Source organism: Equus caballus, chromosome 2 (genome assembly GCF_041296265.1).
Source record: "Equus caballus isolate H_3958 breed thoroughbred chromosome 2, TB-T2T, whole genome shotgun sequence".
Lineage (NCBI taxonomy): Eukaryota > Metazoa > Chordata > Mammalia > Perissodactyla > Equidae > Equus > Equus caballus.
In genome coordinates this window covers 40,960,927-40,979,076 of record NC_091685.1, presented here as the reverse complement: position 1 = coordinate 40,979,076, position 18,150 = coordinate 40,960,927, and the positions used below count along the sequence as shown (strand labels likewise).

Genomic DNA, 18,150 nt, shown 5'->3' with positions numbered 1-18,150 from the left:
GCCATGAATTTCTCATCTGCAAGAATATCTCAAAAATTTTAACACTATTTGTGGGAATTATCTTAGGGAAAAAATTATGGTACAGAAAAAAAGGACTAAGCAACGTGAAGTGGATGAGCCATGGGTCATCAGGCTATGTCAATTTTACCTAGGGTCTTAAAACAACAAGCCTGTGATGAAATGAAATTTAAGATTGAGATTTCCCTTGTGAAGGGGTATGAAACAGAACTTTGGAAAACTGTAAATGTCAGTGTTCACTTCTGGAAAGAGCCATCACCTCTGCGGTTGCTTTACTTCCATTTGGAACCTTGCCTTGGATGCTGGTCATCTTTAGTAGGTTTGTAGTAGATGTCTCAGACTTTACTAGCTATCACAGTTGGGTGAAAAGGGTCTGTGCATTTTTTTGGGTGCTTCTGAAACTGAGACCTGTGAGGAGCAGTCAGGAGGCAGCACAGAGGAGTTCATGTTCTCAGCAGTGGCAGCAGCATCAGGAGGAGAGAAAGCCTGGGAGCTGGTCAAGTGTAGGTCATTCAGTAAGAAATACGTTTTACACCTGACACACACACGAAACAATATTTATCTTTACTCCACCTGATGCACTCTAATTTCTATTTCATTCAAAAAAAAAAGGAAAGTGCTAGTTTTGGGACTGGCCCTGTGGCCTAGTGGTTAAGTTTGGCATGCTCCGCTTCAGTGGCCTGGGTTCACGGGTTCAGATCCCAGGTGTGGACCTACACCACTCATCAGCCATGGTGTGACAGTGACCCACATAGAAAATAGAGGAGGATTGGCACAGGTGGTAGCTCAGGGTGAATCTCTTCCTCAAGCAAAAACAAAAGGGCTAGTTTATGACCTGCTAGTGAGTGGTCAGCAGCAGTTTGAAAAACACTGGACTTGAGCCTGGCTACTCCAGTGTCAGCATCACCTGGGTGCTCGTCAGAGCTGTGGGAATCTCAGCCCCTCCTTGTAACTACTGCATCAGAATCTGCATTTTAATCTTAAGAAGACGATTGGGTTACACGTCACAATTTGAGAAGGCCTGGGCAGGAGGGCAGTGTCTCCCTTGCCTGCGGTCTGGTGGAAGCAGTGGGTGCTCTGCACGTCTCCCCAGGCCCCCATTGCCTCCTTGTCTCTTCTGCGTGTAGCAGATTCACTCACACTTTCGTGTGGGCAGGATTTCAGATGTTAGGCCCCTATCCAAGGCTAATTTTTTTTTTTTAAGATTTTATTTTTCCTTTTTCTCCCCAAAGTCCCCCGGTACATAGTTGTGTATTTTTAGTTATGGGCCCTTCTAGCTGTAGCATGTGGGATGCCGCCTCAGCATGGCCTGATGAGCAGTGCCACGTCTGTGCCCGGGATCCGAACCGGCGAAACCCGGGCTGCCGAAGCGGAGGGCGTGAACTCAACCACTCAGCCACGGGGCCGGCCCCTTTTTTTTTATTTTAAGAAAGGCTAATTTTATATTATGTTAAATCACTTAGTTTTGTTCTCATGGCTTCCTGCTTGCCATAGGCATAATTATGAGGAAGGAGAACTTCAGAAGCAAGTGCACACACATTGCAAAGTAAGAGCAAATTCCCTGTAAGCACAGGAAAAGCTCTGAGGCTTTAATGAAGGGTTAAACCCAATCCAGAGGCGCTTTTGTGGGCACTGATTGCTCAGGCGTGTGCGTCACTGCTTGAGTGTAAGGAAGTGGGTTCAGGCTTTAGACATGTATATATGCAATAAACAGCTGCAGGTTGAGCTGGAAATACCCCCTAGTCTCCAAAAGAAGAGGCCCAAGTCCACAAAACTGATTTCAGGGCTGCTGAGAAAGATGCGCAGCCGCAGAGCTGGAGAGAAGTGCCAGTTGGCCCACAGAATGCCACCACCCCTCTGCCTGCTGCTGCTGCTGCTGCTGCTCCTCGCAGGGGCCGCTGCTGCCCTTCCCCTGGAGGGCAGCCTTGCTGGCCACGACGGCGGGGTGAGTAGTCTCTGACTTGGCTACATGCTAGTCCACCTCTGGCTGACTCTTTCCTAGGCATATTTGGCTATGCCTGCGGATTCCCCAGCCTCTCCACAGCCGAGGGTGTGTACGGAACGGACTCGGGGCTGATCTTTGTAGTGCTCTCCTTGGCTGCCCTGTGGTACGGTGATGTCCATTGGTTCTCGTTTACGTTCAGTTGTCCCAACCTAGGAAGTCTGTTAGAAAGCTCTGAAACGCGAAGCAGAGCTTCTTCATGCTGGCCATCTCCATCTGCTAGTCTTTGAAATGTTAAGTGATTATATCAGTCTATTGCAGTGCAATCATGGAGCCGCCACTGCCATATTAGTCACACATACTTCTAGAATCTTAATTTATATATACAGTACATGTTCTCACTGGCTCAGATTAATTGACATCATTACATTTTCCATTGTGAGAATTTGTAACTTCATGAGGTGATTTATTTTTCTCTATTTTCCATTTTGAAAAAGGTCCAAGAAAGAGTACATAAAGTTGACCATTAAAAATGGATTTTTCTCTGAAATTACCAGATGAGTTTCAGACAAGCCATTTATCATCAGACAGAAAGCTTTCTAAGGAGTTTGAAAGACCAGAATCTAATATCTCAATCTGCTCTGTCTTGAAGAGCAATTTGTGGACAACCAGGAGTTAGGACCAGAGATGGGAAAACCAAGCTAAATTAGCCTGATCCACCTCCGGGTCTTCGTAGGTGCTAGTCCCTTGTCGGGGAAAACGATAGATTTCCTGACCTCTTCTAATTAAGGATCTCAGCCAAGATTATGGGCAAAACAAGCAGTTTTTTTCCTTGATTGAAAATTCTCAACTTTTCTTTTTCTCTAATTAGAGCAGTTTCGTTAAGGTGTTCTCTTTCTCATCCTTTAAATGGAAATGTGATTTATTCTGGTGCATCTTTTTTTTTAAAGGAAAAAATTATGTATCTTTAATGCTGGTTGAGCCAGATGGTTGATTGTTCTTTCCTTTGTCCTCTGGTTCTTTTTAAAAGCATATGCAGGAAGTGGCAGAAATAAAGAAAAACAGCCTGTTGACTTTCCTTGCTTGGTGGTACGACGAGTGGACCTCCCAGGGCAGCGGAGCGCCCTTCATGGGAGAAGCCAGGGAGGTGTCCAGACGGCAGGAAGACCCGCCCCTTCAACGGTCCACGCCCCGAGGTAAAATGCCCTGCAAGAATTTCTTTTGGAAGACCTTCTCCTCCTGCAAATAAAGCTCCACCCATGGTTACTCCAGTGAAGTATAGCGATGGATCTGAATAAAATGTATTAAGCAGCCATGGTCTTTCTTCTTTATGCAGTTGTCTTCTTTTTCCCATGTAATCTGAAAAGTATTTTTTATTTAAACTCCAATAACACCCAATACTGAGTGTCTTGAGTAATTTGGAACCCAAAGTGAATATTTTAGATAAAGATTTTTGTGGTTTTTGCTATATGGTACTCAATGCAGCCACTGAGCTTTCCTTCCACCTTCATTATGTGCTTGGAAGTTGTTCTGCCCTTGTCTCCCTTTCTTTGATTTAAAATAGCTAAAGGTGGGGCCGGTCCAGTGGCCAAGTGGTGGAGTTCCTGTGCTCTGCTTTGGTGGCCCCAGGTTTCGCCGGTTTGGATCCTGGGCACGGATGTGGCACTGCTCATCCGGCCATGCTGGGGCTGTGTCCCGAATGGCACGACCAGAGGAACCCGAAACTGGAGTATGCACCTGTGTACTGGGGGGCTTTGGGGAGAGGAAGAAGAAGAAAAAGGGAGAAAGAGAAGATTGGCAACAGATGTTGGCTCAGGTGCCAATCTTTAAAAAAAGCTAAAGGCTACGTATTTAAGAATTTGGAATAACATCTTATTTCAGGTTATTTTGATATAAATTGTCTAATGTAAAAAATATTTCCTTCATATTAAAAGCAAATTTTTAACGTTGTGTTCAGAGAGCAAAATGATTATGCCTCATGTTTTAGCTAAAATTAATTTAAAAACAAATGTCATGCTAGTAAACAGACATCATGCTGACATGCTTATAAAAGTTACACTTGAACCTGCTGTTATAAAATACCTATGGTATTTTTAATTAGTAAGTTAATACTAATTTGTTATGATTCTTTTCATGGATGAGAGCTTCAGGTTTATTTCAAACCAAATGCAGTCAGCAGTGCTGGTGCCGGGCCTGCAGCCTGCTGGCCTCAGCTACTACAAGGACCTTCAGCGTCACAGGACCTGGACTTTGTTCGGAGACAGATCTGTATGTGTTGATATGTATTTTGTGTATAATTGTTATGTTTACCTATTCCTCAGTAATTTCCCACAGAAATAACCGTGAATAATGGTTAAATGAGGGGGGAATTCCTTTTTCTGTGATATTATGCAGAGCAATTGTCGAGTCCCATGTGGACCAGGATTTTGATCTGCTCAAGTGAAATTAGGAGTAAACAAGTTGCTCAGTTTCAAAACCCTAATCAAATTTTAATTCCCCATAGCACTGAAATCCTTGCTTCATTACACATATTGTTTATGATTCTTGAATCACAGACTCTAAAGAAGACTTCCAGTGTGAGGTTTTTAGATGCTAAACTTTAAAGCTTAGAGATTTACACCTGGAGTTATGGAAAGTTTCTGAGAGTCATGCCTAATATTGGGAAAACCAGCAAAGGCTGGCTGAAGGACACTGTAATACTATTCTCTTCTCTGGACACTAGGGGAACAGGCTCACAGAGTATGACTGCTGACCGTTCCATTCTGTTTTCTGCAGAGCTGAGCTCATATTCATAATTACTAGCTGAGTAAAGTATAATATGATGGAAGAGCCTTAATAGCATCCACATTTCCAAACACAGCAGCTTTAAGAGACTAGTAAGTGGGTCAGTGCACTGGTGGAAGATGCCTGCCTGAAAGGCTAGCTAACCTTCAGGACTTTGTGTTTTATGGTTTTTCTAGAAGAAAAGCATGCTCATTGTTTTTCAGTTGAAGTTGGGGTCGTACATACATAGTCCTTAAGATTGGGCATTTTAACTTTTAACTACATAATATCTGAAGGATAATGAGGCTATACTAATGATACTGCTAGGAAATCCATCAAGTCTAAGCCTACCTTAGTTCAGGGGACTTAATAAAATATTAACTGGCATCAACTGTGTGTTAGACTAGATTAATATGCTAATGATTAATAAATTAGGGTAAAATGAGTAAATTAGGGTAATTTCCTACCATTAGGTTTTTGGTAGACTTTTCTTAAAGTCTACCTTTCTGTAGTTCAATATAGTCAAATGTGTAGATCTGGGACATCAGGACTACAACTTCTAATTCATTCTCTTGCATTTATTTCTAGTAATTGTCACCAAAATAGATCCTTAACTGCTGAGGAAGAATTGAGCGTGACATAAGCATTCGACAGAAAACCCTTCGTAGTATTCCTGTTTCAGGGCTGACAGCAAACCATTCCCGGCTTTAGGAAACTCAGAGCAGGAAGTTGATTTCTGGGTAAAAGCAGATACTTAACTTACAGCTTACAGCTGATACTTAAACGACTTGATTTACCCCACCTGCTGAAGGGATAAACCCATATCTTAATAATTGTAGCTGCCTCAGTAGAGAGAGGGATCCCATTCCCAACAAAGCAGAAGAACAAAAGTCATTTAGGTGCTGAAGGAAATTTTCTGTTTCTAGACTAGAAAGGAAGAGGCAAAGGATGGCTGGGCAACCCACTCTTTCCAGCTTCTCCTAACCCTAATAAAAACAATTTATCCTTTCCATTTATCGTTAAATAATTAAATGATCAAAAAATACATGTGTTTATCCTATTAAAATAATTATAACCTGGAGAAAAAGCTAGAATATTTTTGGTGATAGTTCTTGTAACATGTTATTGGAAAATATGAAGAAAATCCAGTATCTACGCCTTAACTTACTGGTTCACTTCCTTGTAATTGCATGTGTCTGATTTAGTTCAAGCAAATAGCTAACTTTAAGGTTCTGCCATCTAAAGATTCAGGTACCTCCTGAGGAGCGAGTCTGTCCCTTCACTGGAGGCTTTCAAACAGGATGGAGGACCCCACTGGCAGCCAGGTAGAGGACTCAGGCAGTGGGTCGTTGTTCAGACTAGATCATTTCCAAGGTCCTTAAAAACCTCATGTAAGACACAGCCAAAATAATTTAAGGCCAAACTCTCAAATAAAATGGTAAAACTCTGAAGGCAAAAACAAAAAGAATAGATAATTAGGAAATTAAACAGCTAAACAATCTGGTTAAGAAAGGAACATTAATAATTCTCGTAATTAATGCAGGTTTTTTTGCAGACTATTATTATTTTATTCCTTTCTCTCTGGAAAATGAAAAATCCATTAGTTTTTTTCCTTTTGCTTTTACCCAGAAATTAAAGGTTGGTAAGTGGTAATTAGCACAGCTCCTGTCAAAGCCAGTTGCCTAATGGGGACCGACATTTGACTTGAGTTGAAAGGATGGAATATGGCTAATGTAGAGTTCATTAGTCCCAGCTGTTTTCTTTGACATTCTTCTCTCCTACCATAAGAACAGGCATGCCCGGCTCTCTCTCCTATTTTTAGACATATTGCTCTGCTGCTACATTTCTGTTCTAGAAGGCCTAGAGGCACAGTGGTGTAAGGAAGGTAAATGGTACCAGGGGCAATATAACGTGTTTGCAATTGCTCTCACTACACATTTGGGCTAGAGTTTGCAGACTCAGGTCTTTGCTCTACAGACCCATAGATAAGGAGCCTCCTAAGGACACATCTCTCTGCCCCTGGGGAGATGAAAGGGAACCACTCTCTATAGTCTACTATGTACTAGATACTCTGCTCTTCCTCATACTTCATTTAACCCTTTCAACCTTGGGGCTTTAGGTTAACCTTTCATTTTTGGAAAACAAGGTCCCATAAGGTTAGACTCAGTGTGGGTTTGTCTCACTCCAAAACCTATAGTACTTTTTCCCTTATCCTGTGCAGCTGGGGCTCTTGGTGGGTTTGTTTCAAGGACACAATACCAATACCAATACCAACACCCAGGCCAGTCAACTGAACTGAAATAATTTAAGAAAATATTAAATTCAGTAGGGCAAAGATGGAGATATCAGTGTAGCTGGTGAATAGAGCTACCATTCTGTATTTCTGGAATCCAAGCTTCTGTTGCTACTGTGCTAACTGTACAGTGTCGTGAGGCTGATTCACTTCTCTTACACCACCAGCACAATGACTGCAGTTAGAAATCTTTTGGCAATTATGTTATAGAAATAGTAGGCCTTTTCCAGTTGGAGCCAACTCCAACTTATTACACTGGTACAACAAAACCAGTGATCTGGATGTAGAATAGAAAAGTGTGTGTGAACCTAAGAGAAAATACAAAGAAGTAGAAAGAGCCCTGGAATTAGAAGCAGAGACCTGCCTTTGAATCCTGGCCCTCCAATTAGCCTTGTGCATGAAGCAAGTCACTGACCCTTGCTGAGCACAACCTTGCTCATGTATAGAACGAGAGGCGACAAACCACACCCTGCCTAGCTCACTCAGTTTTGTGAGGCTCCAATGTGGTAGGTGCTAGCACACAGCAAACTGCAAACTGCCATAAAAATCCTCAGCCAGCATCACTGCCCCTCCAGGGGCATTTTGAAAATGTGTGGGGATGGTTTTAGTTATCTCAATACCTGGAGGTTGCTACTGGCATTGAGCAGGTGGGCATAGGAGGTGGGATGCTCATCCTCCTGCAATGCACAGGACAACTCCACAAAGAGAGATATCATCCCATGTCCCGCGTGACTTTTGAATGTCATGCTGGACATTTATATGGATGAAAACCTGTTCCAAATTATCTTAGCCTGAAACCCAGTTCTGTTTTATGTATAATCACAAAGTATTTTTTTCCAGTTTCAATGTTCCCTAGATTTTTCAAGAATGCAGCTACCTTGTAAATCAAGGATAGGTATGTTATTTTGTTCAGAACTTCACCAATTTAGGAAATCTCACTATAAATGCCAACGCTTGCTTGTGGTATTTGAGTTGAGAATCACTACACACCTGTGCCTGGCTGCCTGTCAAATTCACCGTAATTCAGTGTGCAAGTGCAATCATCTACACCTTCTTCGTGCCTTTGGTATAGTCGTGTCCAGACAGTGACATACTGAGATACATGCCATTTTATTGGAAATTATTTTCCTTTTGCTTCTTCTGAGATAGTACATTTGGGGTACTATGTCAGTGCTTTTGAAAGTATGCATATAGGCAGGTTATCAGCTCTGGCTTTCATTTAGGATAATTAAGGAGGCATTAAAAAATGTGCTATTAAAAAAGAAAATATTATGGCTAATAAGTGAGAACCAATGGCATAAGGCATTAGGAAAAGGATGCTGAGTAGATCCAAGCTGTCCTTGATGATGACAGGAGAAGGAAACAGTTATTTTGTTCTGTTTGCTTTCTGCACTCCACTCTCACTCCAGGACTTATTGTTGTATTTCTTTAATAATTAGCCCATGTATCTCTTACTAGCCTTCTGTTTTCCTCTAAGCATGCTTAAAAAAAGTCAAATAAGTCAATGATAACTAATTACCTATTCTCTGCAAGGAGACCGTCTGGTAGATTACAAAACCTGAAGAACAAGTTTGTACAGAAATAGGAGGTATAGAAACCAGAAGTCTCTGCTCTGCACCGAGAGAGACTTCAAGTCATACTGCATGGAAATCAATTTAATGACCTTTCATACCCCCTGCTGATAAAACATATTAGAAAACTGAAAAGAGTTTCACAGTGGTAACAGATATAATTTCACAATACTGAATTAGATATTAGAGATGGTGAATTAGACTCTCAGTGTGTCCCTACTTAATATGAGCAAACTTAATATGAGCCTTTAAACAAACAAACAAAAAAATTCATTAACTTGGGAAAGAAGTTTGTGGCCATAATCGACACACTGTCACGTTCCCTATCATTTGTTTAAAATTCTGCATTTCTAGCTTTAGAACAAGAATACTGAGTCTTCAATATGACACTTTCTTTTCACTCCACAATTACCTTTAAACAGAGAACATAAGAACATGTTATCAGAAGAGGTGGGGCATTGTTAATGCAGCCATATCATTTAAAACAGGTGGAAGGGCATATGTTGAAATCTGGAGGAGGCAGGAGGCTAGTCTTTTAGCCTGTTCCAGGAGAACCGACTCCAAGGCAGGGAGTGGAGTGGTAGGTAAGTGAAATAACTAGGCTGAATGCATTTACTGACAACTAAAAACAAGGTCACGGGGGTTTTTTGGGCATATTTTCAGCTATACTCTGTGGGGTCTTGTTTAGCTCGTTTAGGATTCTGCAGTTCTCCAGGCAGCGAATTCTTCCTTGCTGAAATATTCCTGAGAGAATGCAGGCTCTGTATCTGCTGGAGGCGCAGGCTTAGTTCCTGATTACAGGCCTGTTGAACAGTTTCCGTCTTCTTTATATCCCACTTCAAAGCAACAGCCAATGCTTTGGGGTCTTCCTTGGTAACCAGCTGTGGCAAGAATAAGAACCATTGAGAACCACCGCCTCTGCTCTCCTCAGCTGCTGCTCTCATGGTTTTCTTAGGGGAGCGAGATGAGGCAATATCAGCTTATGTTATGTCTTTATGCTGAAATGCCAGGGCTCTTTCATATTAAATTGTCTTCGCCCTTTTCTTACCCTACAACACTAACAGGAAAGGATCTTTAGAAAGAAGTTTATTGGAGCAAATAAAAAGTCCTCCACTTACAGGAAATTTAGCCAAGCTGAAGTCCATACAGTTTCCTTCCCTTCTAGCTACAATGGGGAGGTGCTTGGGACATGGACAAGGATGAAGAATAAGAAATAGCACCCACTCGGACAAGTTCTTTTCGTCAAGCTTCTAGTTCCCTGGTCTTAACTGCCAGCATGAGATGAGCCCCTCAGGTGTGCCTTTCCCTGTGATGTTTTATGTGCCTTGATTGACTATGGATCTTCTTTCACCACTGACAGAACCAGAAGCCATCTCAGAAGCTTGAGCCCTCCTATTCCTCCCTGTCAGGTTTAGTCATTTCATTACCCACTTTGGACCAGAGAATAATCTTTGATGATCTGAGGGAATGCATCCATTTTGTTTAAGCCATTTTGTTTGAGATTAAATGAGATGTTTCCAAATGCCTTGGTGTATAATAGTAGCTATGATTGGTAACTATGGTTCAGGGTCTGCAGAGGTGAAAAAATCCTACACGTGCCTCTGCAGGGCAACACTACACCTCCGAGGGATGTTCAGGGCAGTTCTCTGCAGTTCAGGGGCCCTGGTCCTTGCCCACCTCCAAATCCTGACTAGAGAGACTCAGCTCTGGAGCAGGCTTCTCCTTCAGTGCAGTGAGGAGCTGGCTCGTAAGTGCAGTTTCAGAGGAGCTCTCTCTGCTAAGACCCGTGTCAACTGCATCGCTCTCGTCACTGAAGCCAGCTTTGGACTCTGAAAAGCAGACGTGAGATGGAGTTCAGCACACCATGTAAACATACAACCACACAAACCACCAGCCAGAGTAATCAGTCGGGCAAGATAGAAACATCTCAAGATGCCAGCAGCTGTGGCTTCACTGTTTTTACTACATTACAAACATTTGGTTCTCTCTCAAAGAAAGGCTCTGCAGGCACTGAGCTCTCAGTGTAGCTCCCCCAGCCAATGAGTCCTACCTTGCTGCTTTGACAAGACGCTGCCCTCCTTCTCCAAAGCCTGGAGGTAAAGCTCCAAGAGCTGCTTGGACTGACGGGCTTCCTCTCTCTGGTCAAGTACCTGCTGGAGGGTGTTCTGGAGCCCCCGGACTGTGACACAGCTTTGGCATAGTTCCTGAGCCAGGTCTGAACATGGAACATCAATGAGCACCTAACAAACAAATACGGACTTTAAGAAACTTAAAAGTACTTTCTAAACATGGTGTTCTATCTCTCAAACATACCAATTTCAGAGACTCACTTCATCTGTTTCCCAAAGTTACCTACCACAGTTGCCTAAGAGTCAAGAGAGGCATGTAATTTTTTCAGTTTTCCTCTAGTGAAAAAATTAGGAAAATGATGCCTTAGTGCCTCATTAAAAACAAAAGAAAATAGTTTTTTTTTTTTTAAGATTTTATTTTTTCCTTTTTCTCCCCAAAGCCCCCCGGTACGTAGTTGTATATTCTTCGTTGTGGGTCCTTCTAGTTGTGGCACGTGGGATGCTGCCTCAGCGTGGTTTGATGAGCAGTGCCATGTCCACACCCAGGATTTGAACCAACGAAACACTGGGCTGCCTGCAGCGGAGCGCGCAAACTTAACCACTCAGCCATGGGGCCAGCCCCAAAAGAAAATCTGGATATTAAAAAACCCAATTGTACAGAATATAAAGGAGGAGGTATATGATCATTTATATAATGAATCAACAGGAGGGTGTTTTAAGCAAACGTTTCTCTAATGATTTTAACTTAAACATTTTTATTATACATGTTCATAGCTTTAAAAGACTCTATTTGGGGGCCGTCCCAGTGGTGCAGTGGTTAAGGTCGCATGTTCTGCTTGGGCGGCCCCGGGGTTCGCCGGTTGGATCCCGGGTGCGGACCTACACACTGCGTGTCAAGCCATGCTGTGGCAGGGGTCCCATATAAAAAAAAGAGGAAGATGGGCACAGATGTTAGCTCAGGGCTAATCTTCCTCAATAAATAAATAAATAAGTAAATAAAAGACTCCATTTTTAAATTATAAACTATACTCAGCTTTTAATAACATGTTGAACCTGTGAAATAAGGGAGACCTCAAATACTATATCCTAAATCTGCTATAAGGATAATAACTTTTAAGAAGGCTCACTCTTGTGGCATATACAGGACTAGATTAAAAATAGTCTTCATAAGAGAAAGATCAAACTGTTGGAACTCTCGGACAGCGATTCTAAACTGAGCTGCACTTTAGAGTCGCTATGGAGCTTTATAAAAACTACAATAAGAAAAGCTTGCATTTCTTGAGCACTTACTGTGTATCAAGGAGAAAACATGTGTAAAACCCTTAGAAGAGAAGTGACAGGGAGGGCTGGCTACTCTAGGTTAGGAAAGGCCTCTTGGAGGAGGTGACTTTTTAAGTTATTTTCAATTTTCAAACAAGTAACCATATATTCACAAGGTTCAAAATTCAAGAGGTACAAACCTTATGAGGTAGGTCCTAGTATCACCCCCCATTTTACAGATGAGGAAAATAAGATGAGAAGTTAGTAACTTCCCAAGAATCACAGTCGGTCTTCTTTCTAATCCTCAGGACCCTGTGTAACTGATCCTCATGCTCTTCCCTTCTCTCCCATCTGTTCTCACTGCCCAGTCCTCGTGATGGGGGTACCTTTCTTTTTCCTACCGTGGCAGCCTCTGCAAGTTCCCTTTAAGGTCCTAAACTTCCCTATGGAGCCTAGCTGTCAGGCCCCAGGCTCACTTACGTTCTGATGTCCCTGTTTTGGTAAGGTCTATTGTGCTCCTCATTCCAAGGGTATTTTATAATATGCCAGTCTGTTGGGATGGGAAGGGATCTCATAAGCCCCTTCTGTTTCTTAGAGAAAAAAATCAAGCTTGCTTCTGCCTTCCCTCTACCTGGAACATTCTGGCCCCAATCTTTCCATGACAGGCTCGAGCTTGTCCTTCAGCTCTCAGTTTAATCGTCACCTCTTGGGAACTTACCAACCTATACCAACTACACTTCTATGAATTTATTCTATGGACAAGCATGTGGGCAAAATGACAGTGGTCTAAGTTGGGCAGCACTGCCTGGAATAGCAAAACTGATGACAACCCAAATGTCCACCAGTAGAGGAGACTCATTATATAAATCATGGTACATGCACAAACTGGAATATTATGCAGTGGTAAAAAAAGAACACGGATGTCTTTTATATACTGATCTGGAATACTCTCCAAATATTTCTTCGAAAACAGAATAGATATGCTTCCATTTGTGCAATTTAGGGGAAGAAGAGAAAATTGTTTGTATATAAAATACTTCTGGAATGGGAGACTGACAGATTGGTTGTCTCCAGGAAGGGAAACGTGGGTAACTGGAGACAGGAGTTAGACTTTTCCTGTATATCTTTTTTTTCCAAACAGCTTTATTAAGATATAATTTACAAACCATACAATTCACCCATCTAAAGTGTGCAATTCAGTGGGTTTTAGCATACTTACAGAGTTGTGCAATCATTACCACAGTCAATTTTAGAACATTTTCATCATCCCCAAAAGAAACTCCATACCCATTAGCAGTTACTCCCTATTTCTCCTCAAAGCTCCTCACAGCCCCAGCTTTAGTTAACCACTGATCTATCTCTTGTCTTTACAGATTTGCATATTCCCACCATTTCATATAAATATAATCATAAATATGTGGCCTTTCATGTTTGGCTTCTTTCACTTAGCATAATGTTTTTAAGGTTTATCCATCTTGCAGCATGTATTAATACTTCATTCCTTTTTATGGCTGAATAATATTCCTTTGTTTGGATATACCACATTTTATTTATCTCTTCCTCAGTTGATGGACATTTGGGTTGTTTTCACTTTTTGGCTAACTATTTCCTTCTATACCTCTTGGATGTTGAACCATGTGAATGTATTCATAGTATTTATTCAAAATAAATTTCTTTGCTTTTTTTTTTTTTGAGGAAGATTAGCCCTGAGCTAACTGCTGCCAATCCTCCTCTTTTTGCTGAGGAAGACTGGCCCTGAGCTAACATCCATGCCCATCTTGCTCCACGTTATATGTGGGATGCCTACCACAGCATGGCGTGCCAAGCAGTGCCATGTCCGCACCCGGCATCTGAACCGGCGAACCCCGGGCCGCCGAAGCGGAATGTGCACACTTAACTGCTGCGCCACCGGGCCAGCCCCATCAAAATAAATTTCTAAGTTTAATAAATAACCAAAAGGTCACCTCCTTGAAGGGACCTTCCTCGATCCTCCAATCTAGGGCAGCCCCATCACTCTCAGCATACCACACTGTCTGATACACTTCTGGTTTTGTCTGCTTCACTGGAATGTGAGTTCTGTTAGAGCAGGGATTGTGTCTGGCTTGTTCACCTCTGCACTCCATTATAGAGAACCATGCCAGGCACAGGGCAGGAGCTCCATAAATATATTTTTCAATTAACACACACTGTTTTTTATCCCAATTTTACTGGAGAGGACGCATAAACAGAGAAGCTAAGTTCCTGGCTCAAAGTCGTCGTGATGGAGCTGGGACTGAATCCGGCTACTCCAACCCCACACCCTTCGTCAGTACCTCTTTGACCCCCACAGTGGGCCTGGTCATCTGTATTTTACAAGAAGCTCCATAGGTGATTTTGATGCAGGGTAAGCGTTGAAAAATTCCTACTCTAGGTGAGAGAATTACGAAATGAAGAATCTTCGTTGTCATCTAAGAATTATTTAAAAATTAACAAGTAATGAAATTATTTTGACATGGAAACAAAGAAGGTTAAGGAGGTGGTGGGGGTGGCAGAGCCAGACGCGCGTGGCCGCGAGCTGTGGAGGAGACTTACCTGGAGGTCATCCTCTGATAGGAGGATGATGCTGGATAGATCTTCTTTCAGCTGCCTGGCCACATTCTTCCATTTCAACCCTGCCCCACTGTCTGTTTCATCTACGTCAAAGGACTCTTGGGAAATCCAAGCCGTACCTCCATCTGATTTGTGGGAGAAAATGCCAGTCACAGTCAGATTACCTTGAAGTGCTGTTTTCACCTCCTCCCCCAACACACAGACCTCGAGGATGTCTGCACATACTTCTGACTGACCATTTAGAATAGTTTCAATAGAGAAGTGAGCACTTTTTCTCAAGGATTCGTGGGGAAGCCAGTCCCCACGTAGGACCTTCATTCTCCCTCTTCTTCCATCTTCACTGTATTTCTGAGTGAAACCGCTCTTTATTCTTTTATGGAAAGCAAGCCACTTCAACCCAGTGTACGGTCACGCATCCCGGGATCCTGCCACACTGTCCTTTAGGTTAGTTGGTGTGTCTCCGGCTGTGTCCTGTTTTTGTATCCTAAAACATTCATTCTCATCAGCACTTCTCCTGTGCTTGGGGATTGATCTTATCCTCGATTGGAGGAGCTGCAGCCACTGTTTGGTGGCTAGAGAGCCATTGCTGCAGGGTGACTTCCTCAGTTTAGTGGCATGAGCACGTTCCTTAAGATACTTCTTCAGCTCTTTGATCCTTGCTCATCAATATTAGTTCCCTTTCTATCTCCAGTGATGATGATGGTGACAGGTAACACTTATCAAGTTCTCACCACGAGCCAGGTAAGATCTGAATGCTTTTTATTAGTAGTTCTCAACTGGGAGAGACTTTGCCCCCCAGGAAACATGTGACAATGTCTGCAGGCATTTTTGGTTGTCACAGTTGGGGTGAGGAGATGCTACTGGTTTCTAGTGGGCAAAGGCCAAGGATGCTGCTACACATCCTACAATGCACAGGACAGTCCCCCCACAACAAAGAATTCGCTGGCCCCAAACGTCAGTAGTATTGAGAGACTGTGGTTTGATATGTACTAAGTTCTAGTATCCTTACGACTGCCCTTGGAGGCTGGTACTACACTTACGTCAATAAGGCAGAGAAGTTAGGTAATCTGCCCAAGGTCACCTGGCTAGTAAATGGCAGAGCCAGGATTCGGGTCAGGCAGCCTGACCCTACCTGCAGCACCGATCTCTGCCGTGCTGCATTTTAGTCGCTGTCAGTTATTCTCATTCCTCTTCACCCTCTGCCCCCCAGACTCAGCACCACTTCTGGCATAAGAAGGTAAAAGTTTGCCGCATAAATGCTTAAACAGCCAGACAAACAGCAACCAGGTGCCTGCGCAGGAAAATGAATCATGATGGATCATTTCATATATGGCCGGCACTTCTTACCTGAATTGTGGTATGCCCACTTCTCATTCCTGGCCAATGCCACGAACTTAGTATTGGAAGGTAGGCACAGGAAGTAATCGTCATCATCCACTATGGTGCCATCCTCTGCCAGGACCAGGGTGACTGGAGCCAGGGACTTATCAATGGCCAGAATGTCACAGGCTGAGAGGAATAAAATATTTGGCAATTGACCAGTATCCATAAGGAAATTACATCTGTCCTTGCACTCTCAATGTGTGTCCCCCACCACCCAGAACCTAGAAAAATTCCTGGTAGGTAATAACTACAATAACAACCACTACTACTAGCACTAACATAACACTTATCATGTGCCTGAAACTGTTCTAAGAGCTTTTCATATACAGTATTTAATCTTGTAACAATCCTATAATGTAGGTACTATTGTTAGTCTCATTTTACAGATGTCGAACCCGAGGTTCAGAGAGGTTAAGTAACTTGTCCAAGGTCACACAGTAAGTGGCGGAGCTGGGATTTAAACCCACACAGTCTGACTCTTGAAAATGTGTTTCCTCCAGCTACTCTATACCTGCATTAGGAGGCACTTGAATCTTTACTTGGATGAACAACAAACCGAAGTCTGATTTGATTCCCTGAGAACAAGCAGTCTTTCATTCATTTCCTCAGTGGTCATCTAAAATTGTCTTATGTGGCAAATGTCAAAAAAAAAAGAAAGAAAGAAAATTTTAGAAAAGAAAAAAGGAAATACTTTTTGTTTTCTGTAGTATTTTTCTTTGTAGTCTTTCTAACCCATAGGAAAAAATAAGAGAAGCAGAAGTTTGTATCAGTAGCTTTCCATCTTTATTATCACTGGGCAAGAGGCTTTGTCCAAGGTGGGTCTGTACCATCGCATTTAGTGATGGCAATGCCCAAAATGTTAGTGGGACTAGAGCAAGCAGAGAGGGAGCTCAGAGACCGCAAGTATGGCTGGGCAATGTTGTCTGCCACCCAAGAGAACAGAAGCCTTGAGGAGGCTGAGCTCCAGAAACACAGGCACCAACACAAGCCTCTGTGCCAAGCGCGTCCAGCCAATGCCGTGAAGGGACAGTAAGGCACCCTCATGCCAAGGAAAAAATGTAAACACTTAGACGGCAAAGCCATGTCACTGAAACTTTCCGAGAGCTTTGGCTGCTCCTGGGTCCCTGGAAGACTTCTGTCTGATGTCTGTTGGGGCTTGGGGACTGGGAGGAAGCATGGAACACGGGCACACACCCCGACTCCATGCCTGGGGATGGCTCACATGTTTAGCCCGCAGCACTTCTTTGGATAAACAGTTTATTGCTGCGGGCTAAGAACTTGTAAATCATCTGAATATATCGTCTTCGAGAATTCCAACAACCCTGTGAAGCAGGGCTGGAAATACACCGACTTTGCAACGAGAAAACTGAGGGCGGAGAGACGGTTAAGGGCAAGGGCAAGCAGCTGGTAACACTACGGGGCTCAGAATTTTTGTCAACTCGGTCACTCACAACACTCGTCCCGCCTGGACCTCCAGAATGATGGGCAGCAGCTCCTCTTTACCGCACAGGGACCTGCCACGGGCTCAGCTGCGGGCCCGGTACCACCTTAGAGAGCCCGAGCGACAGGAATACACTGGGCTGGGTTTGGTCCAAAATCGGAGTGATCTTAAACAGACACCTAGGTCGAGTGTGTCTTAATTTGCATATCGCTTCCCGTCCACCTTTCCACCACTACGAGTCTCCCACGAGATAAATTAAGGGAAAGGGCCCGTAAACGCTCTGAAACTTGTAAATCGCTATACACACGTGAGTCATCTCTGACCCAGGGCTCCACTCGAGCTACAAGAATCCCCAAGGCGCCTCTCCTGAGCCCGCTCTGTCCCCGCCTGACACCCTCGCCCGGCCCGGCTCCACTCGGCCCCGGCCCCCGCCCCCAGAATTCCCACCCCTAGTCCCGCGCCAACCCTTGCTCCTCAGCTCCTCGAGGCAGGAGGCCGCCACGCCGTGCTGTTCGCGGCTGTGGTTGCGGCGCAGCAGACACGGCTTCAGAGCCCGGATCTCGCCGGGTTCCGAACCACTGGCGTCCCCAACCACTTCCATCCTCTTCAGGGTGGCACCTGACTGACCCGGCGAACTCGGAGAGGTTGGGCGCGGACGATCCCCGCCCCCCACCCCGCAGCCTGCCGGGAGATGTAGTTTTCTCTGAAGCAAACCACGCGTGGGGCCAAGGCACGCAGGGAGATGTAGTTCTAATTGCCACTAATCACGTGCGGGCCCCGATGGCATGCCGGGAGCTGTAGTCTTTGGGTTCAAAGCCGAC

General features: G+C 43.7%; 2 protein-coding genes across 6 annotated transcripts in view; one reads left to right on the top strand and one right to left on the bottom strand.

Moving 5' to 3' along the window:
* CENPS (centromere protein S) overlaps nucleotides 1-3,273 on the top strand; it is a 16,335-nt gene extending 13,062 nt beyond the window's left edge. For 2 of the 4 annotated variants that reach the window (XM_070245716.1, XM_070245722.1), the window contains one exon: nucleotides 2,991-3,273. In XM_070245716.1, coding sequence (XP_070101817.1) covers nucleotides 2,991-3,209 — 219 coding nt within the window. In that variant the 3' untranslated portion in view covers nucleotides 3,210-3,273. Of the gene's footprint in view, nucleotides 1-1,802; nucleotides 1,964-2,990 lie in introns of those variants that run through there. The other 2 variants (NM_001204930.1, XM_070245728.1) reach the window with 2 other exon arrangements.
* Nucleotides 1,558-18,150, bottom strand: DFFA (DNA fragmentation factor subunit alpha). 2 transcript variants are annotated; one of them, XM_023635813.2, is made up of 6 exons: nucleotides 17,795-18,001; nucleotides 15,853-16,014; nucleotides 14,488-14,630; nucleotides 10,638-10,827; nucleotides 10,265-10,416; nucleotides 1,558-3,712 (listed from the first exon to the last, which is right to left on the bottom strand). In XM_023635813.2, exons 1-6 carry the CDS (start codon nucleotides 17,928-17,930, stop codon nucleotides 3,437-3,439), a joined length of 1,059 nt encoding a protein of 352 aa, XP_023491581.1. In that variant the 5' UTR covers nucleotides 17,931-18,001; the 3' UTR covers nucleotides 1,558-3,436. The 2 variants fall into 2 exon arrangements, with proteins under 2 accessions (XP_023491581.1, XP_001490584.1); XM_001490534.5 differs by lacking the exon at nucleotides 1,558-3,712 and adding an exon at nucleotides 8,108-9,468 and having other exon boundaries at nucleotides 17,795-18,150.